Source organism: Schistocerca nitens, chromosome 5 (assembly GCF_023898315.1).
Source record: "Schistocerca nitens isolate TAMUIC-IGC-003100 chromosome 5, iqSchNite1.1, whole genome shotgun sequence".
NCBI lineage: Eukaryota > Metazoa > Arthropoda > Insecta > Orthoptera > Acrididae > Schistocerca > Schistocerca nitens.
In genome coordinates, this window is record NC_064618.1 from 567,092,619 (window position 1) to 567,119,353 (window position 26,735).

The window sequence follows — 26,735 nt, forward strand, 5'->3', positions numbered from 1 at the left end:
AAATTTCTGCAGTAAAACTGAAGAAAACGAGAAAGAAATGATTGTCAGAAGAACTGACTCAGTATGTAGAAAACTCAAAACAACCTTAGGTGAAATTAAAAGCAAGGTGGTAACATTAAGAGTGCAGTGGGAATTCACTGTTAAATGCAGAGGAGAGAGTAGATGTGTGGGAAGAGAACATACTGAAGGCCTCTATGAGTGGGAGGACTTGTCTGATGACGTGATAGAAGAAGAAACAAGAGTCGATATAGAAGAGATAGGGGATCCAGTATTAGAATCAGAATTTAAAAGAGCTCTGGAACACTTAAAATCAAACAAGGCAGAATGGGTAGACAACATTCCATCAGAATTTCTAAAATCATTTAAGAGAGTGGCAACAAAACAAATATTCACATTGGTGTGTAGAATGTATGAAACTGACGATATAAAATTAGACTTTCGCAGAAATATCATCCACACAGTTCCAAAAATGGCGAGAAATGGCAAGTGTGAGAATTATCGCACAATCTGCTTAACGGCTCATGCATCCAGGTTGGTGACAAGAATACGATTCAGAAGAATGGAAAAGAAGACTGAGTATCAGATCGGTTTTAGGAAAGTGAGACAGTTCTGACGTTACAGTTGTTAACGGAAGCAAGACTAAAGAAAAAATCAAGACACGTTCACAGGAATCGTCGCCATGGAAAATGCATTCGAGAATATAAAATGGTGCTAGATGTTCAAAATTCTGAGAAAAATACGTGTAAGCTGTAAGGAAAGACGGGTATACACAATGTGTAAAAGAGTCAAGAGGGAAAAATAAGACAAGAAGACCAAGGACGAAGTACTCGTATTAAAAAAAGTGTAAGACAAGCATGTAGTCTTTCGCGCCTATTATTCAACCTATACTTCGAAGAAGCAATGACAGAAATATAAGAAATATTCAAGAATAGGATTAAAATTCAAAGTGAAGGGGTATCAAAGATAATTTTCGCTAAGACACTGCTATTCTCAGTGAAAGTGAAGAAGAGTTATTGGATGTGATGAATGGAATGAAGAGTTTGATAAGTACGGAATACGGACTGAGAGTAAATTGAAAGAAGACGAAAGCAATCCGAAGTAGCAGAAATGAGTCACGTGAGAAACTTAACATTAAACTTGGGAATCACGAAGCAGACAATGTCAAGGAATTTGCTAGTTAGGCAGCAAAGTAAACTATGAGAGACGGAGCAAAGAGAACGTAAAAAGCAGACTAGCACTGGCAAAAAGGGCATTCCTGGCGAAGAGAGTCTACTAGTATGAAACATAGGCCTTAAACTGAGAAAGAAATTTCTGGCAATGTACCTTTGGAATACAGCATTGGCTGGTAGTGAAAGGTGAACTGTGGAAAAACCGGAACGGAAATGACCTGTGGTATTACAGAAGAGTATTGAAAATTGGGTGGAGTGATAAGGTAAGGAATGAAGAGGTTCTTCGCTGAATCGCCAAGGAAAGGGTGTATGAGAAACATTGATAAAGAGAAGGAACAGGATGACAGGACGTATGTTAAGACATCAGAGAATAACTTCCGTGGTACTGGAGGGAGCTGTAGATGGGAAAACTGTAGAGAAAGACAGAGATTGGAGTACATCGAGCAAATAAGTGAAGACGTTTGTTGCAAGTGCTACTCTGAGACGAAAAGGTTGGCACAGGAATTCGTGACGTACCGCATCAAACCAGTCAGAAGAACGATGACTGAAATTAAATAAATGAATAAAATGGTTACGTAGCTTCCGTTTCCCTAAGGGGTTGATCGGAAAGCTCAATTTCGGTAGCTGTCCTCGAACTCCGTCGTCAGGGTAACTGGTTTCGCTGTGTGTTTTCATCCAACCGCCGTAGCTCTCCAGCGGGCCGCTACAAGGATACAGGAGGAATACAAACCACAATAAGTTGAAAAGTCCAGAAGTGATTGTGACAGGGGCACCTGCCATGTATTCTCACCGAAATCAAGCATCCCAGTGGTGAGAGGCAAGTGGACTAACCGAAATGAAGCATCCCGATGGGAATAGAAAATTACTCGTATTACATCCACGTAGTTGGTTCTGAATACCGCCAAATGTATTTCTAACAGGAGATTGAAACGGCTAATAGTATTGTACTATACAAGCAATAGATTTCTAACAAATACCAACCGTTAGAACACAAAGGTTTACATTTACATCATAAATGAAATATAGAATCAGATTCTTCAGATATTAATGGCAAAAACTGGCACGCTTTATATTTGTCGAGTACAGCGTCTTCTGCCACGAGTGAAAAACAATGGTTTTAGTAAACAGTATTTGCTGGTGTAGAATAGGAATATAAGTAAAAATGGGTGTTCCCATTTGAAAATATAAAGTTGACCCTGGCGTCGAGGAAGACGTGGTTAGGAGGTGTCCGTTTGTGGTACAGACGGATGTCCCTTTACTAGTATTAACTTTTCCATAGAACCATTTTTTCGTACTATGCGTCTTTTCGAGATATTTATTGGTCTCAAAAATACACTGACGTCATCGTTAGACTATGGAAACACTAAGTTAAACGATAACCCACTCTGTAGAAATCAACAGGGATTCCGCAAGTGACAGTCTTATGAAACCCAGTTTGTTCTATTCGTCCACTAGACCCTGAAGGCAGCAAACAGCGAGCCAGGTTGGTGCCGTGTTCCTTGACTTCCGAAAGACTTGAGATGTAGTTCAGCACTGTCGTGTAATATCAAAATAAGAACATATGGAATATCAGCACAACTTTGTGACTAGACTGAAGACATCCCAGCAAATAGAACACTGGTCTCTTAATGGAGAGATATCTTCAAAGTAGCTTTACGCATACCCAAGGAACTGTTGCAGAAGCATTACTATTCAGAACATATATAAATGACCTTGGGGACAATCTCGGAAGTTCACGAACCTTTGTGTTGTATGTGGAGAAGTTCCAAAACTGTAGGGAAATGCAGGAAGGTGCTTGGTGCAGGAATTGGCATTTGACCTTCAGCATAAATGTTCATCAGGTTACCTTCCATTAGGAAAGTGGGTGCAATCAGTGACTGATAAGAGCCCAGGAATCAGTCGTCCTTTTTTTATTTGCGACGTTTTATTTATCAAATCCAGATTTCGGCTAGTGCCTAGCCATTATCAGTGCACTAGTTTCTAGGCTCGATTAATGTCAGTTCCCTGTTGTTCGGGCGTCAGTCACAGTCCTTTGAATACTACTGCATAAAAAAGGTAGGCTGCGTGGAGAACACAACGATTGGTTGTATCCACGACTGACTGCTGCGCTCTATAATTTATAAACAAATAAATGTAACATGCTGCTAGTAAGTATCTGGGAGTATGCATGCGGAGCGATTTAAAGCGAAACGATCACATACAACTGATCACACGAAAGGCCGAGCTGGGATTTAGTGGAATAATCATTAGGGAGTGTGGTCTAACCAAGAAGACAGTAGGAACAGTCGTGTCGTAGGAACATCAGAAACTGAGTGCTATAGTAGATATTGAGAATACTGCTTCAGTGCTGAGACCACTTGCAGTATCGGACTATTACATCCCCATCATTACATGTGATACTGAAAGTAAGCAAGAGACCGAAGTTAATTATAATTTTTCACGCACTACTACACACGAGAAAACAAAAAAGAAGTACCACATAACGTTTTGGAAAACAGCGGTCGGACTAGGTGTGGTAAAATATAAATCAATGCCAAAACGACGCCAGACAATACAAAGAGCGACTGCCTGAGTAAAGAAATATCGAACGAACACCAGGACACTTTACACTTTGGGCTGTGACTCCAAGCGTCGCAATGGAGGCTATAGGACGCGGTGTACCACCAGCGACCGCAGAGCACAGAGTAGCGTACACGAAGCACGAAGCAAACTGGTGCAGTAGAATGGCAATAGTACTACCATCTGTTGACAGGAAGAATACGTGGCCGACCGTTGTGGCCGAGCGGTTCTAGGCGCTTGCGTCCGGAACCACGCTGCTGCTACGATCGCAGGTTCGAATCCTGCCTCGGGCATGGATCTGTGTGATGTCCTTCGGTTATTTAGGTTTAAGTAGTTCTACGTTCTAGGGGACTGATGACCTCAGATGTTATGTCCCATAGTACTGAGACCCATTGTTGAACCATTTGAAGAATACGTGGGACGATCTAGCCCGGTTATTTACAATTTGAATTAATGATTTTCATGCAAAAGGAAAATAAAATTACGAAAAGTTGCATGAAAAGAGTTAAGAGTACATTGTAAGTGATAAAGGAATGTACTGAAACAAGGTTAATACAGAACTGTAGTAGAACTAACAGAGCCGGCAACCAATTAAGGGCCACCAAACCAATGGCGAAAAGACTGACCGAGTTAAAAAGAAAACGTAGGCCAAACTGGCCGTTTCTTTGGCATATGGTTCACAGAGCATCAAGACATTAGCAGTTCTAAATCTTCCCTCACCATACATCTGAAAGGCCATTATAGTTCCATCCCACATACAAACACGAACTGTAGCATTTTACGTATTCCACATAATGGCCCTGTCTTAAATATTTTAGAGAAAATAGAGATTATTCTTTGTTGTGTTGGCAGAAGAGCCAACACCGTGTTACTAGTGGAGGCCGAAATGCACGCGTTTTAGCTCACGCAGGCTGGCGTGAGGAGGGAAGGACTATACTGACGTGAGGTCTGGAACATGACAAGGAATTAGAATCAGAAAGCGGACGTAATTAGTTTGATACTTAACTTTAATCCATTAATGATGAACGTCGCTCTTGACGGTACATGATTCACAATATTGTCTGTTCAGAATTCATTCTACTTACTGAATATGGCGCCTTGCTAGGTCGTAGCAAATAATGTAGCTGAAGGCTATGCTAAACTATCGTCTATGCAAAGGAGAGCGTATGTAGGCAGTGAACCATCGCTAGCAAAGTCGGTTGCACAACTGGAGCGAGTGCTAGGGAGTCTCTCTAGACCTGCCGTGTGGCGGCGCTCGGTCTGAAATCACTGACAGTGGCGACACGCGGGTCCGACGTATACTAACGGACCGCGGCCGATTTAAAGGCTACCACCTAGCAAGTGTGGTGTCTGGCGGTGACACCACATTATTAGCATAATACGTCGTGCATTTTGAATGAATGAATTTCGCTTAAGCAGTAGCCTATTTTCCATAGTGAGAACTTCAAGGTCCACCAAGTTTCTGTCTTGCATATGCGTAAAATGTCTTCTTTTAATAGAAGTGTACATGTTTCCAGTACATGTTTCCAGTTTTTTAACCTGTGACTACGGCTTGTTGTTGTGCATCATTATGTTTGTCCTCTCCAAATTAAAATTTGCCTCTCGCACGTGATGTAAAATTTAATTGTCCCATGTCTTATCGTAAGTAAGCCATGTAGAGTTGCCAACTTCCGGAAAGTAGTTTGCTGTATTGCTTCTATTTTTAATGTATCCCTTTATTCCTATTACTGCAGCTGTTAATTGGTATAGGGATTTTTTACGGTGTGAAATTTAATGTTTGTATGCCATCCATTTTGCTTAGTAGCATGACGTTTTATTTTGATAAGAGTGGTTTCCGTGTATGTTCTTTTAGCTAATGACTATGTCACGTTATTCCATGTCAGCATATACGACCGCACTAAATTAATATTTGGGAAGGGGAAAATTTCATTTAGTTTTACTGTTTTATGCAAAAGTTTTAACTTGCTGGCTCCCAGTTAAGAACTCTACTACTACGGTTCTGTACTGCCCCTGTATCAGTTGGTTCCTTTATCATGCAACTCTTTTGCAATGGTTTTTTCCTTTTGCATTCAAATTGTGAACGGCCAGACTAGATGATCCCACGTTATTCTTCCTGTTAACAGATGGCAGTACTATTTCCATTCCACTTTGCCAGTTTGCTTCGTCCTTCCTGTATGCTACTCAGCGCTCTGCGCTTGCTGATGGTACTCCCCATCCTGTGGTCTCCAACGCGGCCCTCGGGGTCACAGCACGAAGTGTCCTTTTGTTAATTCGATACTTCTTTACCCAGATAGTCTCCCGTTGTATCGTCAGGTGTCGCTTTGGAACTAACATATGTTTTACAACACCTAGCTCGTCAGTCGTTTTCTAAAATGTTATATGGCACTTCTTTTTGTTTTCTCATGTGTAGTAGTGCATGTTAAAATTACTATTAACTTCGGTCTGTTGTTTACTTTCAGTATCACATCTAACGATGGGTATGTAATAGCCCGAATCTGATCTTGTTCTAAGCACTGAAAAACAAAGACACAACTGAAGCGGTATCTTCAATCTCTGCAAGAAGAAAATAGATGATCTACATCTCGGCGTACATTCTGTTGAGCGCATTGCTGGCTCGCCTCGAATGCGTGAAAACCTTCTGCACACCTAGAGTGGCCTCAAATTTGGGCAATCCTTACTTTGATTGACCTTCCGATCATTTAACTTTGAATACTTAAAGGCAAATACCCATCGGTGGTGAACGACTACCACTTTCTTGTTTACAAAATGATGTGAACAACAGAAGGAAAGGTGAAAATGTCTAGACCTGGCACAACGCTGATGTCAATGAAATTTAGGTTTTGTTGCACAATGTTCCCGCAAAACTGCCCTCACGTTATTGAAGAAGATGCCGCGGTCACCCGAGATGACGGACATTACACGGCGTGCTAGGCGAAGTAGAAGGGACTATCAGAGATTCCGCACTGCAGCCATCAAAGCAGCCCGACTTCGACTATACAGAAATCTTAAATCCCAAAACAAGGAACTACTTGATCGCCACAAACTGTCGGAGTGATAAAGCTACCTGAGAAACCAGCCAAAGACCGATGTTTGGAGTAAACCTTACAAAATACTGGCAGCAAACCAAAATTCCTGTCATTCTACCCACAATGAAAACTGATGGATAGACGACCCATGAATCGAGACAACAGACTATCTGCTTGGCCAACTCCTCCGAGACGACGATCAAGATAAAACAGACTCCGCAGGCAACATAGATATACGCTACACAATCAGTACCCTAATATGAGGGCGTGATGAAAAGTAATGCCTTAGAAGTCTTATATGAACGCCCTTACACTTTTTTAAAAATAAAACAAATGTTATTACTTTATGAATCTTTGTTCTTCAAGTCTACACAGTCATTTCCCAACCCCCTGGCGACGAACACATTTCTCCATAAGAGAGACCAAGAACCTTCAACATCGCAGCGCGTCATCAATCGTTGGTTAATATATTAAAAAACTAGAAACCCGCCTCGATTGCGAAAAAAGCACCCAGTGTTAACCTAGGTTTCGGCGTAGATAACTACACCTTCTACAGTACAATAAAACCCACAAGTGCCTAAGAAGACCTTTGTCAATTATTAAAAGAACACCATAGCTATACATTTATAAACGAAAAAAAAGGAAAACACAAACAGTACATATGCACAAAGTCTAAACCATTACTTAACTTAATGGTGTAACCTCCACCTCACACCGGCCTATGTTCGATGGGCCATGACCCGCCATAAACTGCAGTGTGAGGTGGACGTTACACCATTCCTTTTTTCCGTTTATAAATGTATAGCTATGGTGTTCTTTTAATCATTGACAAAGGTCTTCTTAGGCACTTGTGGGTTTTATTGTTCTGAAGAAGGTGTAGTTATCTACGCCGAAACCTAGGTTAACACTAGGTGCTTTTTTCGCAATCGAGGCGGGTTTCTAGTTTTTTAATATAAGAGAGACCAGTTTGTTGATACCGTCGCTGCAGATGTTTGTTGACGGAGCCACAACCTCACCTCTTCCTGCATCCTTCATCAGTATCACAGTAAAGTCCTCGAAGGCATTCTTTAACGTTCGGAAACAAGAAAATCGGATGGGTCCAGTTCGGGACGGTATTAGGATTATCGATGACACTGAACCCAAGGTGTGTGGTTATACAGATATCACACAGCTCTTGTGTGGTCTGGCATTGTCGTGGTGAAGGAGGGTGTGCTCCATGTGTGGATGAACTGTTCGAATTTGATTACAGCACGCTGTTTATCAAGCACTGCCATAGCGGAAGAGGGCTACAAATTTGTACTTACGGAGAATAAAGATGTAGAACGTTAATGACGTTTTATTTAAAAAGCCTTTTGAGTTTTCAGGTACTAAATTTGGAGGCACTACTTTTCAGCACACCCTTTTCATAACTAAACCGTTCGCTGCAGAAAAGATAGCCCTAGCCACAAAGAAATTAAAACGGAAAAGCTCCAGGACCAGATAATATTACGCTGAAGTTCTCGCAAATAATAGTACAAATTGTTCTGTTCTTAACCAAACTTCTGAAAGATTTCTTAACATTAGGTAGGGTGCCTGCCATCTGGAAATTAGCAAAAGCTGTACAATAAAAAAGTCAGTGGACAGAGATCCGACTAATCTTAGAAGCAGTAGACAAATCTATTTGATTAAAAAATTGCTAAGGCGCACAGAAGGGCTCCTCTGACAGGTTACACTCGTATAGGAATCTTCACGGACTTAATCAGTGCCAATTTGGCTTTAGGAAAGGAGAAGTATTGAAGATGAATTTAACAAGGTGACAGAAATAATAGATGCAGGGAACAAACAATACACAACTGAAATATTTATTGAGTTCGTGAGAACTTTTCATAATACAGTGTCCCGCGTTGTTTGCCCGGAGTCGCGACCTACCGGCTACATCGATTACTGTAGATCTGTGGAATGGTCAGCCGGCACGCAGAACAAATTAAAAAATCCACTAAAAGCTGCCAACAGGAGTCGATTTTGGGAATTAGCAATCGAAATTCTGCTGTGCCAACTGGAACAAGATGACCAAGTCAATGTGGTGGCGCAGGCTGATGGTGTTTTGACTGTGGTGTTGAGGTGCTCTAGAGCTGAACTGGAAGAAATGGCGAATAGGGTCGCTTCCCACATGCAGCGATGGTTCGTAAACAACACGTTAACCATAGCCCACTGGAATTCACTTACGTATTCCTTAAAGGTCAGTTTTCATTATCTAGTAACTCTACAGTTAAATTAGGAAACAACTCCATCACCAGACAAGCAGTCACTTGATACCTTGGGATCCAACTGGACGAAAACCGTAGCTTCACAGAACACAACATTTTGAATGCTTTGTAATAGTCTCTTCTATTATATTTTTAAGTTTTCTTCTATAGTTAAATTTCTTCTCTTCAAAGTATCTCTTTTGCGCCCTAACAAAAGTTATATAATAAGCTGTATAATCATGGAAACCGACCATCTCCCTATCTGATTCCGGATACCATTTGGAACGGACTAGACGTTGTTCCAAGAAATTTAATTTCAGATACTGCATTTATAAGTGTTTGTTTAGTTATCTCCAGAATTGTTCTGTCTATTGCAAGTAGCTTCAGCATCTGGCGAGTGAGACTCTGTTGAACACAGTTGTAAAGCCAGAAGTCCTCTGTGGTTCGGAAACACTACTTTTATCTGGATGCAAAGCGGTATTAGAAGATCTGGGAAAACAGAAAGAAGAATACTGTGAAAAATTTTAGGTAAGGCAAAGGTAGATCAAAGACGGCAACTGGAGTTCGAAACCAAATAGGACACTATACTCATTCTTTTCTAAAGTAACAGATGACATCAGGAAAAGACGTGCTCACTGTATGAACACCTAGAAACAATGAAGACAGTTTAACAAAGAAGATCCACACATTCTTCGAAAACACGAAGACAGATAAAGAAAGTTGGTTGAAAGACACAAAAAAGGGCAAGGAAGACTCGTAGGTTGCTCGCTTCTTCTCAAACCGATACACTTTCCAACTGTTTCATGTTTTCCTTCTATGTCAGTTGTTCCAAGCTTTCTTTTTTGTCTAAATACTTTTTCACACTTACTGTTTCACCGTCTGAGCTTTCATTGCTTGTTCAGTTGAGCTGTTCCAAATGCAATGTCCTTAATTGCCTCTGCAAAGTTGTTGGAGTCAATACGCACTTCCTTTAGGATCTTTTGAAAATTATACTCATTTTCCTTCAAAGTTTCGTAATTAAATTTCTTAGTTATGCTTGATTATTTAATGATTTTCTATTTTGGAAAAAAAAAATTGATGTGCATCTCAGCTGGATAGTGAGCTGAATCAACTTCCATTCCTCAATTAGCTCTAACGACGTTGATTTATTGAAACTTGTATCTGGAGATGGCGACACGGTCGATTTGAAACTCTTCCTAATTGGAGCTAAATGAGATCCTTGTTTTTTTGCTTTCTAGGTTGTTTTTGAAGTGTGTTATCATTGTTTTAAGATGGAATGACTTTTTGGTGACTGAAATCCCCCATCATGATAATTACGTTGTTCTTGTGACTTTCGACAGATTTTTTCCAGGCGTTTTCTACTTTGAATCTGCTCTTGTTGATTTTGAACCCTTCAGTATGACTAATTTTTTACATTAGTAGTATTACTATAATAATAATACTATTAGTATGTTGGGACACAACTATGTAATCAAACCATGTGAATAGTTAAAGAAAATGTTATACGCAGGGCCTATTATATAAACAGAGAGAGTAGATCTATAGGAAGCAATAAAATTAAATAAAAAACAATCTTCTTGACTCAAAGCAACTAAAGTACATCCGCCGAACTGCTATTGTAGAGCTATTGCGGGAAGAAATACAAATGCTACTTACTTTCTAGACTAAAATGTAGGCTTCAGTCATTGGAGTATTAGAATAAAGTAATGAAATCTGTCATATAAACGAAGGCATAGTTTATGAAACCATGCAAAGATCAGTTAAATACAAGGGCCACAAAAAAGGGATTCTTCGACCGGAACCAGATATGGTAGTAAATCGGCGTCCTTGACTGACCCATGACGTGCGGCAGGTGCGGTTGCGCCTCGAGCCAGCTGCGTAAATTCGACACCGCTTGCCGGATGTCGTCCTCAGTCGTCCCAATTCGTTGTCGGACGACTACTATCTCCTCTTCCGTCGCCACTTTGAACGTGACCTTGTCCGCCATGCCTGCAGCAGAGAAACTTCACGTAAGAGGTAAACATAAGTTAGTGTCATAAAAAGTGTTAAAGTGAATTGCTTTAGCAAGTGAAAACGTTGGTATTCTGTGAGTCGATCTTTGTTGCCCATTATACCTTGAAGTGACAAAAGTCATAGAATACCTCCTAACATCGTGTCTGACCTCTTTTTGCCGGCGTAGTGCAGCAACCACACTTGACATGGACTCACTGGAGCGTTTGGCGTCATTGGCCGGGAGGTCCCTTGCGGGGCAGGTCCTGCCGCCTTGGTGCAGGTCTTTATTACATTCGACTCCACATTGGGCGACCTGCCCGCCGGTTGGGGATGAGATGAAGATGAAGACAACACAACTCCCAGTTCGTGAGCGGAGAAAATCTCCAAATCCGGGCCCGTAGGACGGCAACCCGTCACACTGATCACTCGGCTATCGGGGCGGACATGGACTCAAATAAGTCGTTGGAAGTCCCCTGCAGAAATATGGAGCCACGCTGCCTCTATAGCCATTCATAATTGCGGAAGTGTTGCTAGTGCAGGATTTTGTGCATGAACTGACCTTTCGATCATGTCCCATAGATGTTCGATGAGTGGCCAAATCATTCGCTCGAACTGTCGAGAATGTTCTGCAAACCAATAGCGTGCAATTGTGACCTAAATGATAATTAATTGAAACCCTCAACTGCAGACAGGTGTTGTTGATATACCTCAATGGGGACAGCTGAAAATGTGTGCCCCGACCAGGACGCGAACTCGGGATCTCCTGCGTACATGGCAGACGCTCTATCCATCTGAGCCCCCGCGTACACAGATGAAACGCAACTGCAGGAACTTGTCCCTTGCACGCCTCCCGTGAGACCCTAATTCCCAGCTGTCCACAATCTACATACGCAATGTTCCTAACAGACATTTGCCCATCCACTCATTGCTCGCGCCAACTAAGGTGACGATTCCCGTAAGAGTTCGGGCAACCTGCCCGCATTCGCACAGACGAAGGTCAATGGCCGGGTAGCCTTTAACTATATATGAAGATAGTAACTGTCCTCCAAAGAACAGATACCACTGATGACCGTGCATTTTCTCTAGAATAAATGATAATTAATTAAAACACTCAGCAGCAGACAGGTGTTGTTGATATACCTCAATGGGGACAGCTGAAAATGTGTGCCCCGACCGAAACATACACAGGGTGGTCCATTGACCGTGACGGGGCCAAATATCTCACGAAATAAGCGGCAAACGAAAAAACTACAAAGAACGAAACTAGTCTAGCTTGAATGGGGAAACCAGATGGCGCTATGGATGGCCCGCTAGCTGGAGCTGTCATATGTCAAACGGATACCAACTGCGTTTTTTAAAAATAGGAACCCCCATTTTTTATTACATATTCGTGTAGTACGTAAAGAAATATGAATGTTTTATGATTCTTGAAGTTTTCCCGGCGGACATAATGTTCCATCATCTTTCGGGCGTGCACTCGGGACAGCGACAATTCTTCATGCGATATTTCGACTGGAAACCTCCCAGCCATCTTCAAGGCGAGTCGGAGACTGAGTTCATAGCGTTTGCGCGTGCCTATTTATACGGAGAGTCACGTGATACAAAGCTGTTGAGGATTGAAAGCGCATGCGTCAAAGATATCAAAGTCGCCACTGCTGCGCTAGTCATAGATAAAATGTATATAGCAAAGATAAACATATAAGCGCAGAGTGCAAACAAAATAGTGCTGCTGCGAATCCACCGTGCTTGTACTAGGGCAGTTCAATAAGTAATGCAACACATTTTTTTTCGCGGCCAATTTTGGTTGAAAAAACCGGAAATTTCTTGTGGAATATTTTCAAACATTCCCGCTTCGTCTCGTATAGTTTCATTGACTTCCGACAGGTGGCAGCGCTGTACGGAGCTGTTAAAATGTCGTCTGTAACGGATGTGCGTTGCAAACAACGGACAGTGATCGAGTTTCTTTTGGCGGAAAACCAGGGCATCTCAGATATTCATAGGCGCTTGCAGAATGTCTATGGTGATCTGGCAGTGGACAAAAGCACGGTGAGTCGTTGGGCAAAGCATGTGTCATCATCGCCGCAAGGTCAAGCAAGACTGTCTGATCTCCCGCGTGCGGGCCGGCCGTGCACAGCTGTGACTCCTGCAATGGCGGAGCGTGCGAACACACTCGTTCGAGATGATCGACGGATCACCATCAAACAACTCAGTGCTCAAATTGACATCTCTGTTGGTAGTGCTGTCACAATTGTTCACCAGTTGGGATATTCAAAGGTTTATTCCCACTGGGTCCCTCGTTGTCTAACCGAACACCATAAAGAGCAAAGGAGAACCATCTGTGCGGAATTGCTTGCTCGTCATGTGGCTGAGGGTGACAATTTCTTGTCAAAGATTGTTACAGGCGATGAAACATGGGTTCATCACTTCGAACCTGAAACAGAACGGCAATCAATGGAGTGGCGCCACACCCACTCCCCTACCAAGAAAAAGTTTAAAGCCATACCCTCAGCCGGTAAAGTCATGGTTACAGTCTTCTGGGACGCTGAAGGGGTTATTCTGTTCGATGTCCTTCCCCATGGTCAAACGATCAACTCTGAAGTGTATTGTGCTACTCTTCAGAAATTGAAGAAACGACTTCAGCGTGTTCGTAGGCACAAAAATCTGAACGAACTTCTCCTTCTTCATGACAACGCAAGACCTCACACAAGTCTTCGCACCCGAGAGGAGCTCACAAAACTTCAGTGGACTGTTGTTCCTCATGCACCCTACAGCCCCGATCTCGCACCGTCGGATTTCCATATGTTTGGCCCAATGAAGGACGCAATCCGTGGGAGGCACTACGCGGATGATGAAGAAGTTATTGATGCAGTACGACGTTGGCTCCGACATCGACCAGTGGAATGGTACCGTGCAGGCATACAGGCCCTCATTTCAAGGTGGCGTAAGGCCGTAGCATTGAATGGAGATTACGTTGAAAAATAGTGTTGTGTAGCTAAAAGATTGGGGAATAACCTGGTGTATTTCAATGCTGAATAAAACAACCCCTGTTTCAGAAAAAAATGTGTTGCATTACTTATTAAACTGCCCTCGTAAATAAATAATTAATCTTTAAAAGTGGTAACATCTGCCGGAAGTGAAGATGCAGAAATTCTTTCCGAACGAAGGTGTGAAATAAGCGAAGCATTGTCAAGATGAAATCCTTCGTCACGGTTTAGCAGGTTGTCGGCTAGTTGTATTTCTATAGCTTCCTTAACAACTGAGTCCCAGAAAGATGAAGCAGTAGTTAAAATCTTAACATCTTTATAATCAATGGTGTGGCCAGTAGAAATGCAATGTTCGGCAACGGCTGATTTGTTGGACTGAAGAAGACGTGTGTACCGCTGGTGTTGGAAGCATCGTTCCTGTACAGTGCGCGTCGTTTGCCTTATGTAACGTTTGCCACACTCACAAGGGATTTCATAAACTCCCGCCTTTCGCAAGAGCAGATCATCCTTAACGGATCCCAACAAGGCTGCAGTCTTAGCTGGTGGGCGGAATATCACATCCACTTTATGTTTCTTCAAGATTCTAGCGATTTTAGAAGAAACATTACCCACGTATGGGAGAAAGGCTGTAGATTTCACTTCCCTTTCCACTTCCTCATCCTTTTCCTGTGATTTTTCTGCAGTTTTTATTTGCAGGGCTTTCTTAATCTGATGTTGCGAATAGCCATTTCTCCTAAAAACAGCCTCCAGGTGTACAAGCTCATCCTGCAGGCTGTCAACATCAGACACTACATGAGCCCTGTGGACCAAAGTTTTCAGAACACTCATAATTTGCGACGGATGGTGGCAGCTAGAAGCCTGCAAATACAGGTCTGTGTGTGTGGGCTTACGATATACGCAATGGCCTAGGTATCCATCTTCTTTCCGGCGAACCAGCACATCCAGAAACGGTAAACAGCCATTCTTCTCTCGCTCCATAGTGAACTTGATGTTTCCGTGAATGGAATTGAGATGTTCCAAAACCTCTTATCAGTTTATCCTCTCCGTGGGGTCACACTATGAAAGTGTCATCCACGTATCTCCAGAAGACCGTCGGTTTTAATACTGCTGAGTTGAGTGCTTTCTCTTCAAAATCCTCCATAAACAAATTAGCCACCAGGGGAGAGAGAGGGCTCCCCATAGCGACACCGTCAATTTGTTCGTAATATTGTTCATCAAATAAAAAATAAGTGGAGGTTAATGCATGCTTAAACAAAGCTGTTATATCATCCTCAAATTTGCTGCTAATGAGATACAGGGAGTCAGCCAGAGGTACTTTGATGAACAACGAGACAACGTCAAAACTAACTAATAAATCTGTGCTATTGAGCTTCAGACCTTTCAACCTACTGATAAAATCCGACGAGTTGCGGATATGATGTTCACATTTCCCCACAAACGGTCTCAACAGAGAGGCTAAATATTTTGCCAATGATTACGTTTGTGCACCTATATTGCTAACTATTGGTCGAAAAGTCAGCACTTTTAAAATCTGCTCCAAACATGGATTAAGATTTTCAGTTTCTTCTGAACTGGACGTACGTAGAGCTTTGTGTACCTTGGGAAGGCCATATAGCCTGGGGGGCACAGAGCTGTGTCCCTTCAGTTTGTTGGCGACTTCTTTAGACAGGGAACTGGAGTTCAGAAGCGATGCAGTTTTCCTCTCATCCCGAGATGTGGGGTCCTTGACAATCTTACGGTATGCAGACTCATCCAGTAAGTTGTGCATCTTCTCAATATAGACGTCTCTCGGAAGCAAAACTGTGGCATTACCCTTGTCTGCAGGAAGGACCAAAGACTGAGAATCATTCCGGAGATTACGGAGTGCAGCTCTCTCAGCTGAGGATAAGTTGCTTTTTTGTGGACGAGATCTTGTAAGAGTTTGGCACACTTCACGTCTTATTTCTTCGGCGGAATCACCGGGTAACTGTCGGACAGATTCTTCAATAACTGAGATAAAAGATGTTAACGGCAGGGGCTTTGGCGTGGGAGCGAAGTTCAGACCCTTTTCTAAAACTGATATAGTCGCATTGTCCAAGTCCTTATTTGTAAAATTAAAAACAGAAAATTTAAAACACACATCTTGCTGCGACTGAGTAGTCAGACGGTTGAATTTCGCCACTTGTATTACAGTGGAATCTTGATGAGTCCACTCCGATTTTGCCCATGTTAAGCCATCAGTCGATTCCCAAGAAATAGGTGGGGGTTTAGCTGCTATCTTCAGATGTAAATGATACAACTCTGCCGAGATCAAATCCAACTTCCTGCGAAGGGCGGGAGTTTATGAAATCCCTTGTGAGTGTGGCAAACGTTACATAGGGCAAACGACGCGCACTGTACAGGAACGATGCGTCCAACACCAGCGGTACACACGTCTTCTTCAGTCCAACAAATCAGCCGTTGCCGAACATTGCATTTCTACTGGCCACGCCATGGATTATAAAGATGTTAAGATTTTAACTACTGCTTCATCTTTCTGGGACTCAGTTGTTAAGAAAGCTGTAGAAATGCAACTAGCCGACAACCTGCTAAACCGTGACGAAGGATTTCATCTTGACAATGCTTCGCTTATTTCACACCTTCGTTCGGAAAGAATTTCTGCATCTTCACTTCCGACAGATGTTACCACTTTTAAAGATTAATTATTTATTTACAAGCACGGTGGATTCGCAGCAGCACTATTTTGTTTGCACTCTGCGCTTATATGTTTATCTTTGCTATATACATTTTATCTATGACTAGCGCAGTAGTGGCGACTTTGATATCTTTGACGCATGCGCTTTCAATCCTCAGCAGCTTTGTATCACGTGACTCTCCGTATAAATAGGCACGCGCAAACGCTATGAACTCGTGCTTCAGGTTGGATCCCTGACAGTGTAATTATTTATACGAGTGCGTTACCGTGTTGTATCGTTATAGTTTTTGCACCGCCTAACAGCGTTTGTATATTTACTATTTCGGCGTTGGTGTCTTAGTAGTTATTACCCCAGGATAGCTGGGAAGTTTTTGGTGTGCGTAGTCCTCTCGTGCCGGGGCCCCTGGCCATGTCAGGCGGACCCGCGTCAACTATGGAGAAACTCGCGGAGCAGCCTTCGCGACCCTCCGACTCTTGCACCGCCGCCCTTCGGGGAGAACCGCGTCGGAAACGCCGCTCGTTCCGGCCTCCCGTCGCGCATAATGCTCAGCCCACATCGCAACGGGCGAAGGATCGCTTGAATCGCGCCAACCGCCACAAATCGCCGGTGGACACCACCGGCACTGAAACCGATCATCATGAAGACTGTCCACCGTCGCGTGTCAGGGTCCGTTCATCCGCGTCGTCGTCGTCGTCCGACGATTCACCTGACCGCCTAGTAATTGATCTTTCTCGTAGTGAGGCGGCGAACACATCGGCTTTGTCTGACCACCACCCGGCTGTACCTGCACCTCTTTCTACGCCGTCCCGCCACCGTGGCGAGTCTTCTGGACACCCTGACCCAGTCGGAAAGTCCTCTGGCCGTCGCTCCAGACGCCCCCCCCCCCCCCCCCGCCCACGCGGGCTGTGGTGGCAGCGGATCGTGTTCCGATACCCCCCTGCCGGGGGACACCGCACCGGATGGTCCTGTGGATGAGGAAATGACTCATGCTCCCGACCCTCCTTCTCAAGAGATCCCGTCAAGCCCTCTGAAGAAAGAGAGGATACCCCCCATTGTGGTATATAATGTCACTAATTACACGAAACTGAACACTGAGCTCCAGCGGCTCATTGTCGGCCAATTGAGAGCTGTTTACCAAAAAGATCATGTGAATTACCTGCTTGACAGTAGGGACGACTATCTTACCATTCTCGATTTCGTAAAATCAAAGGCGATGCCTTACTTTACCCACCAGACGTCGGGTAATCGCCGCACCAGAATCGTCATCAAGGACTTGCCACCTGAGGTTACGGCAGAGGAGGTCAAGGACGAACTGCTTCGACTCGATTTCGAAGATCCTTTGGTCCACCAGTATAGCAAGAGGAATCCTGAGACCAGGGCATTGATCCCCTGCCCTACCCACGTCGTCTCCCTTTCCCGGAGGGAGGACATAGAGCGGATTTACCAAATCCGGTATCTTCTGTACACGAAAGTCCGGATTGAATCGTACGAGGGCCGCAACGGGCCAGCCATCTGTCGCAAATGCCAACGTTTACGACATACTGGGAATTACTGCTCCCTGCCGTTGCGGTGTGTTAAGTGTGCTGGCCCACATTTAGTGGAGAACTGCACACTCCCTGCTTTGGAGAAACCTACCTGTGCCAGATGTTTGGGAACGACGCACGATCCCCACCACATGGCATCCTGGAGGGGGTGCCCTGTTTACCAGAAGGCACTGAAGTCTTCTCGTCCACCCAAAAAGAAACCAAGAACAAATCGACCTCCCCCACCGCTACGGGACATGACCAACTACCCTGTTTTGCGGGGTCAGCCTGGTGTACTGTCCTCAGCAGCCACTCTGGTACCAGCCACTCAGGCACCATATGGTTCGGTGGCTCCTGTGCCCCTTCCTGCCCAGACTCCCTCGACATCCTTTGCTGCTGCAGCCCGGTCTCCTCCTCGTTGTCTGTCTTCCGTGACGGCTCCCACTGCTCACCAACTACAGGAGCGAGCTGCAGCTCCCTCCAGTCCATCTGTGGCTCTGTCTCAGCCCTCTACCCCTACCCCCACTCTGCCTACTACTACACCTGCTCCAGCACGCCGTAGGGGCAAGCAGACCACCCAGGACCCTGCCCCAGTGGTGGAGACTGATGCGTCCTTTCGGGCGGACATGCGTGAAATCCTCCAGGTCATCTCCTTTTTCACGAAACCGCACATCCGGGCTGTTATTCGTGACACTGCACAAAAAATCCGTCAGTCGGAGGACGGGCTCTCCAAGGTCATCGCCCTAGTGGAGGGGCTTAGTCAAATATTGTTGTAATGGCGAATGGACCTCCACACCACCACCAGCCCCCTCGGGATCTTGTCACTTGCATTTTTAATGTCAATGGCATAAAAAGTATGAAGAGAGAATTGAACACCTTCCTCCATGACTATCGTGTGGATGTTTTACCGGTCACAGAAACACACCTCAAACCGGCAGACGATTTCCGCCTTCGCAACATGGTGTGTTACCGCTCTGACCGCCTCGACCGCCGTGGTGGAGGCACAGCTGTATTCCTCAACAAAGCTCTTGTCCGTACCCAAGAGACTCTCCAGCCAATGGAACACATAGAGGCCACAGCAGTTACCATCTCCAAACGCCTTGGTGCCATTACCTTTGCAGCAGCGTATTTGAGCCCAAACAAGCCACTGCTGGAAGCAGACCTCCGCACATTGTCATCCTTTGACAGGCTCATCATTGGAGCAGATCTCAATGCCAAGCACCCAGCTTGGCATTCTCGCGTGTCTAACCCCAAAGGCCGGCTCCTCCTTGACCTGGAAGATACTTTAGCACTATCAGTCTATGGCCGCCACGAACCTACCCATATCCCAGTCTGTACTAACTGCTAGCCAGATGTTCTGGATGTGGCCCTCTTCAAAAACATCACCGCTCAGTTTTCGCTGGAAGTTCTCCACGAACTGGCCTCTGACCATGAGCCTGTACTCTTGCACCTCACCAATGCTGCCCTTTCATTTGATGCTCGTTCCACTGCGACCCTCACCAATTGGGACAAGTTTACCAGGGTACTTAATAACACCACTCGACACGACCTCGATTTGACAACACCGGCCAATATAGTCCGTGCTGTGGATTACCTTACCACCAAAATACAGAAAGCAGTGAAACTCTCCACCTCCACTGCACCTCGAAATTTAACACCCGTGGATGATTTGCCCCCTCTGTTACGAGAGCTGAAGGTGCAAAAGAACCGCTACCGCCGGAGGTGGAAGCAGTTTCGTGACCGCCTCCAGCGCGAATTCAGCCACTGGCTCGCCGAATGGAGGTCTGAACAGTGGGAGGACAGGATGTCCACCTTCCTACTCCACCAAAAATCTGACTGGGCTGTCATTCGCACCCTGCGGCGTTCTAAGCCAGCGACTGCCCATCCTATTCGCACAGCAGCGGGCTTGTCATATGATACCCTGCAAATTGTGGAAACGCTGGCAGATGCGTTCGAGGCCCAAAACCGCCCTCTGGTCCAGGACCTTTCTCCGAACGAACTACAGGAAGAACATGAAGTCCTGACAGCTGTTGCTGCTTTCCGCAACCGCCCACCCCAGTCTGCTCCCCTTCTTACGTCCATGGCAGAAATTCAGCGCATCCTTCGACGGAAACGTGGCCGGTCGGCCCCTGGATTGGACGGAATTTTAAATGAACATCTTTGCCACCTTCCCCGCACACCACTCATCTTGTTCACCAAGATTGTAAACTGTTGTCTCACATCTGGCCTTTTCCCCCCTCAGTGGAAACAAGCCAAGCTGATTGCGATCCCCAAGAGGTGCAAAGACCCTACAGTCCCCACCAACAACAGGCCCATCAGCCTCCTAAACACTATGGCGAAGGTCCTTGAATCTGTGATCCTTCACCGACTTTCTCAACCTCTTGCAGCAGCTGGGACGATCCGTCCTGAACAGTTTGGATTCACTTCGTACCTCTCTGCTGAACTTCAGGTCCTACGGATCACTGAACACATCAGCAAAGGCTTCAACACTGCCAAGTCGACAGCTGCCGTTTTTCTGGACTTGCAAAACGCCTACGATAAGATCTGGCAAGACAACCTCGTACACAAGATGCTGACACAGACCCATATACCGGATATTTATGTCAAGATAGTGGATGACTTCCTCCGTGGTAGGACTTTACTAGTGGCTCAACGGGGAATGCGTTCTGGCATTCGCCAGTTGTCGGCAGGCACTCCGCAAGGATCGGTGCTATCTCCCATCCTATTTAATATCTATGTCAATGATATGCCGATCATCCCCGAGTGCCACCTTGCACAATACGCTGACGACACAGCGCTATACACCACTGGCCGCATTACTGACGCCGTCGTCGCCCGCCTCCAGCGACAGGTGGACGCCACTATCACCTGGTGCCGGACAAACAAAATAGCTCTCAATGCCGCCAAAACTACGGCAGTTTACTTCACGAAACGGCGCCCAGTCCTCCGCCGCAATATCTCGATTGCAGGTGTGCAGGTGCCCTGGTCCCCGACAACCACCTATCTCGGGGTCCAGATGGACCACAAGTTGCTCTTCCACTGTCATGCGGAGTATGTCACCAACAAGGGGCAAAAGCTAACCAGGGCTTTGTACCCGCTCTTCCGCAGTAGGGAACTTAACCTGCATACCAAGCTCCGCATTTACCGAACAGTTATCCTGCCTGCCCTCACGTATGGATCTGCTGCATGGGCCACGATTAGTGTCACCAGGATGCGGACATTGCAGCGCCTGCAGAACAAGGTGCTCAGGTGGAGCCTGCACGCCCCGCCACTCACGAGAATTGTCACTCTCCACGAAGAAGCGGATATCGTCCCCCTAAAGACGACCATACGCAACAACGCGCGGCGGCTCTATGAGAAAGTGGATGCCTTGCGGGACACTGTCCATGGGTTACGCCACGTTGGGACCACACTTCCACGCCGCTGGCATCGACATCCGGTTCCCCTAACCATCCTAGAGGAAACGGATTCCGACCATGGCTAACGATAGGTCTGGAACGCCCACCACGGACGCATCCTTTGGCGGGACTAGCCCCCATTCTACGTCCAATACTTTCCAATCATACCTGCCCATGTTAGGCTAAACTTTTCTGCCTGACTCATGTAGTACTGTCACCGTCAGAGGGTGGTACGGGACTACAAGTTCCACCGCCACACCTCCAAAGTGAATTGCAGTGACGCAGTCACTGCCCTGTGGAAATTTACTGCCTCACCAACACAGCTAGACCGCAATAGACCGGTGATGCTGTATTGTAACATATCACAAAAAAAAAAAAATAAAAAAAAGCTATGAACTCAGTCTCCGACTCGCCTTGAAGATGGCTGGGAGGTTTCCAGTCGAAATATCGCAAGAAGAATTGTCGCTGTCCCGAGTGCACTCCCGAAAGATGGTGGAACATGAATGTTGTAGTTGGACCACTTTTTTCGCTTTGTGATAGATGGCGCTGTAATAGTCATAAACATATGGCTCACAATTTTAGACCAACAGTTGGTTACAGGTAGGTTTTTTTAAAATTAAAATACAGAACGTAGGTACGTTTGAACATTTTACTTCGGTTTTTCCATTGTGATACATGTACCTCTGTGAACTTATCATTTTTGAGAACGCATGCTGTTACAGTGTGATTACCTGTGAATACCACATTAATGCAATAAATGCTCAAAATGATGTCCGTCAACCTCAATGTATTTGGCAATACGTGTAACGACAGTCCTCTCAACAGCGAGTAGTTCGCCTTCCGTAATGTTCGCACATGCATTGACAATGCGCTGACGCATGTTGTCAGGCGTTGTCGGTGGATCACGATAGAAAATATCCTTCAACTTTCCCCACAGAAATAAATCCGGGGACGTCAGACCCGGTGAACGTGCGGGCCATGGTATCGTGCTTCGACGACCAATCCACCTGTCATGTAATATGCTGTTCAATACCGCTTCAACAACACGCGAGCTATGTGCCGGACATCCATCATGTTGGAAGTACATTGCCATTCTGTCAAGCAGTGAAACATCTTGTACTAACATCGGTAGAACATTACGTAGGAAATCAGCACACATTGCACCATTTAGATTGCCATCGATGAAGTGGGGGCCAATTATCCTTCCTCCCATAATGCCGCACCATACATTAACCCGCCAAGGTCGCTGACGTTCCACTTGTCGTAGCCATCGTGGATTTTCCGTTGCCCAATAGTTCATATTATGCCGGTTTACGTTACCACTGTTGGTGAATGACGCTTCGTCGCTAAATAGAACGCGTGCAAAAAATCTGTCATCGTCCCGTAATTTCTCTTGTGCCCGGTAGCAGAACTGTATACGACGTTCAAAGTCGTCGCCATGCAATTCCTGGTGTATAGAAATATGGTACGGGTGCAATCAATGTTGATGTAGCATTCTCAACACCGACGTTTTTGAGATTCCAGATTCTCGCGCAATTTGTCAGCTACTGATGTGCGTATTATCCGCGACAGCTGCTAAAACACCTACTTGGATGATGTCGTCCAGGATACCGAGCAGCATACATAGCACACGCCCGTTGGGCATTTTGATCACAATAACCATACATCAACATGATATCGACCTTTTCCGCAATTGGTAAACGGCCCATTTTAACACGGGTAATGTATCACGAAGCAAATAGCTTCCGCACTGGCGGAATGTTACGTGATACAACGTTCTTGTACGTTTGTGACTATTACAGCGCCATCTATCACAAAGCGAAAAAAGTGGTCCAACGAAAACATTCATATTCCTTTACGTACTACACGTATATGTGATAAAAAATGGTGGTTCCTATTAAAAAAAAAACGCAGTTGGTATCCGTTTGACCTATGGCAGTGCCATCTAGCGGGCCAACCATAGCGCCATCTGGTTTCCCCCTTCAAGCTAGACAAGTTTCGTTGTTTGTAATATTTTTGTTTGATGCTTATTTCGTGAGATATTTGGCCCGATCACTATCAATGGACCACCATATATATATATATATATATATATATATATATATATATATATATATATATAAATCCTGCATTTAACACTACACTTCAACAGAATTGACAATAACAACGGCTAACGAGAGCTCCGAAGCATTTTACAAAACTTCAATATGTTTAGCAGCAGATCCGAGTGGGACACAGTTGAATAGCAGAACCTAGTGGACGTGCAAAGTTTACAAGATTAACCGACTGCGATTTTCTGTTTCTGTCTTGTTCGTTCGTTTGCTGCGTTTGTGTGTTAGTAAGTGCACAGAATTTTCGCATAATCGATTGCGATGTTTCTATTAAGAAACCTACAATGGTAGTGACCAGTGATGGTTGGTTCGACTATCACTTAAGCCGTTGTAGAGTCATGTTCTCATAACATCGAAACATCAGTGAAGCGAGTCGATGCGAGCTCAGGTGGCACCTGCGCGATTGGTTGGTAGCTGCTGACATTGACTACGGTAACCCGTCACCAATCACCTGTCGACTCTGGCAACACTAGTTCCCCAGACAAAACAGTCCTTTTCGAGAATGTACCTCACACCGTCGTCGAAGACTGCTCATTGGCGGTAAGTGATATAATATTTGGTACAGATGTTCCCCATTGTAGTCGAATTGTAGGTGATAACATCTGTATTTTCGTTAGACAAATTGAACATGTTTGTCTCTTGCTATAAGATGGAGGCATAACAATTAAAGGGATAATTGTGTGTCTACAGCTTTCAAAAGTTTTTCTAGTGTGTTTCCTTTCATACCTAACAGCACAGTTATTAACGAGATGTCGAAATACGGCCTCGTCTTTAGACATATGTGCGCAATTGGTATGTAGTTACATAAAGTCTTTTTGACGTACAGCCAAATTTATCCTTAAGATTTTAGTAAAGTGGTGTCGAAATTGCAGATCCCATTCGAGGGATATACTTTCAAAGTCAATCTATGTAAATAAAAATGTAAATGTTTGTTTGTTCAAGGTCTTGGATCTCCGACTGCTTTGAAAGTTTGACACAACTTTTCATTCCAACACAGACGTGTTTTTAGATACCTATTTCCCTATGACTGCAATATTAACGGGTCAGAATTGGAATCGGTCAACTCATACGAATACCTGGGTGTAACACTTCGCAGTTATATGAAATGGAAAAAATCACATAGGGTCAGTCATAGTAAAGCAGGGGCCAACTTTGTTCATTGTTAGGATAATAGGGAAATGCAATCAGTATACGAAGGAGACTGCACAGAAAACATTCGTGCGACACTTCCTTGAATATTGGTCAAATGTGTGGGACCCGTAACAAATAAGACTAACAGGGGATATTCAACAAAGAGGAGAAAGGTAACACTAATGGTCGCAGTTTTGTTTGACCAGTGGGAGATTGTGACGGAGATGCTGATGAAACTGAACTGGCAGACGCTTGAAGATGAAGGCAAACTATCCCGAGAAAACCTAATTAGTAAGTTTCAGGAACCAGCTTTAAATTACGAGCCCGCGAATATACTATAATAGCTAAGTATCGGTCCTGTAGCAATCACGAGGACAGCTTAGACCAATTACAGCGCAATTATTCATTCCCCAGTCAAGACATGAATGGAACGAGAAGAAACCTTAATAACTGGTACATTGTGAAGCACCCTCTGTCATTAACTTCACAGTGTTTAGCACACTATGGATGTAGACGTAGAATTTTTGTTATAAAGAAAGCTGTTTTCATGTTTTACGTCACATATAGAGGACGTGAACCGTTAGCGCTAGGAATGGGAGAAGAGACGAAGTACAAATCACGTCATCTATACAGGATGAACCAGAACTCCACTGACAAAATTTCAGAGTTTGTTCAGGGATATTTTCCGAGCGTTTTGGTATAAAGACCTGTGGTCTCCGATGGCGCGTTACGAAGTGATAATGTAATTACGAATTCACATCCTTTATTACTAGAATTATCTTTGTTTTTGTGAAAATATTTTCACAAGAGTGAAAAAGGGTGAAATATGGAATCACGAGGGCGTAATAACACTCAATGATGATGTTATTAGTGAGCGCCTACGTAGAGATGCAAAACTGACAAGGGGTTGCCTTCGCTGCGGGAACAGGTGTGCATGTCGTCGTGTTGTCGTTTTTCCATTGTGTTCAGTGAACCTCAAAGACGAGATGCGTATCGGCCGATTCTTCATGGGTGAATCTATCCACACCGTTGTGTATCACTGTTAACGTACTAAATCTGCTGGAAAAACCAAGCCGGGACTGCACCGAGCAATACTGAATGCAAGCTTGAGGAACAAGGCTAAAGTATGCCTTGCTGTTGTCAACAGCAATAGAATAAGGTTGTGTCCAAACAAGATAAACAGCGCATATCGCCAACAGTGTCATTGTTGTGCAGATATTTTCAATGCAGTACCGGTGCAAGAGGCAAGAAAACAAGCGAAATGTAAATATATTATAGCCACCCACAGGAGACCATGATCACACCAAAACAATCGGAAAATATCGCTGGACAACCTGCGGTATATTGTCGGTGAAGTTCTGGTTCACCTAGTATATATGCAAAATGACATGTTAATTAGACTGACAACGCATCTTATGCAAATTACATGTACCATATGCTAACCCACAGGAATAGATCATATTTATTTTAATGTACGCTTTGCCGAGTAGAAGAGATACGATATCTAATATCCGTGTTTGTAATTCGGATTCAGTGTTTTCCATTGTATTTTCTGAAGGTCTAGTCGTAATTAAAAAAAAAAAAAATTGGGGACGACAGAGAAAAAGGTATAATCGCTTCCGACAGTATAGATTTTGGCATTACAGTTCTTTTCGAACAACTCCAGTCCTCTTTATCAGGACACCATATAAGGGCTGGTCGGCGTGGGCCCTCGGCCCTTATACCTGCCGGATGACTGCGAATTCCATTTTTTAATTTACATTTCGTTGCATTTTTCTAACAACTCATACTTGTGCTCTTTTGAGTACGGGCGCTGATAACCTCGCTATTGAGCACCCTATACATACTACCACCACCACCACCACCACCACCACCACCACCACCACCTTCTACGACGACCGAAGTGGCCGAGTGGTTCCAGGCGCTACAGGCTGGAACCGTG

General features: G+C 44.5%; 1 protein-coding gene across 1 annotated transcript in view; it reads right to left on the reverse strand.

Moving 5' to 3' along the window:
• The window catches only part of LOC126259951 (retinol-binding protein pinta-like), a 155,707-nt gene that overhangs the window by 100,565 nt on the left and 28,407 nt on the right, over window positions 1-26,735 (reverse strand). Inside the window, exon 2 of the mRNA XM_049957060.1 lies at window positions 10,816-10,968. Within this exon, the coding sequence (XP_049813017.1) occupies window positions 10,816-10,966 (151 nt within the window). The 5' untranslated portion in view covers window positions 10,967-10,968. The remainder of the gene's footprint in view (window positions 1-10,815; window positions 10,969-26,735) is intronic.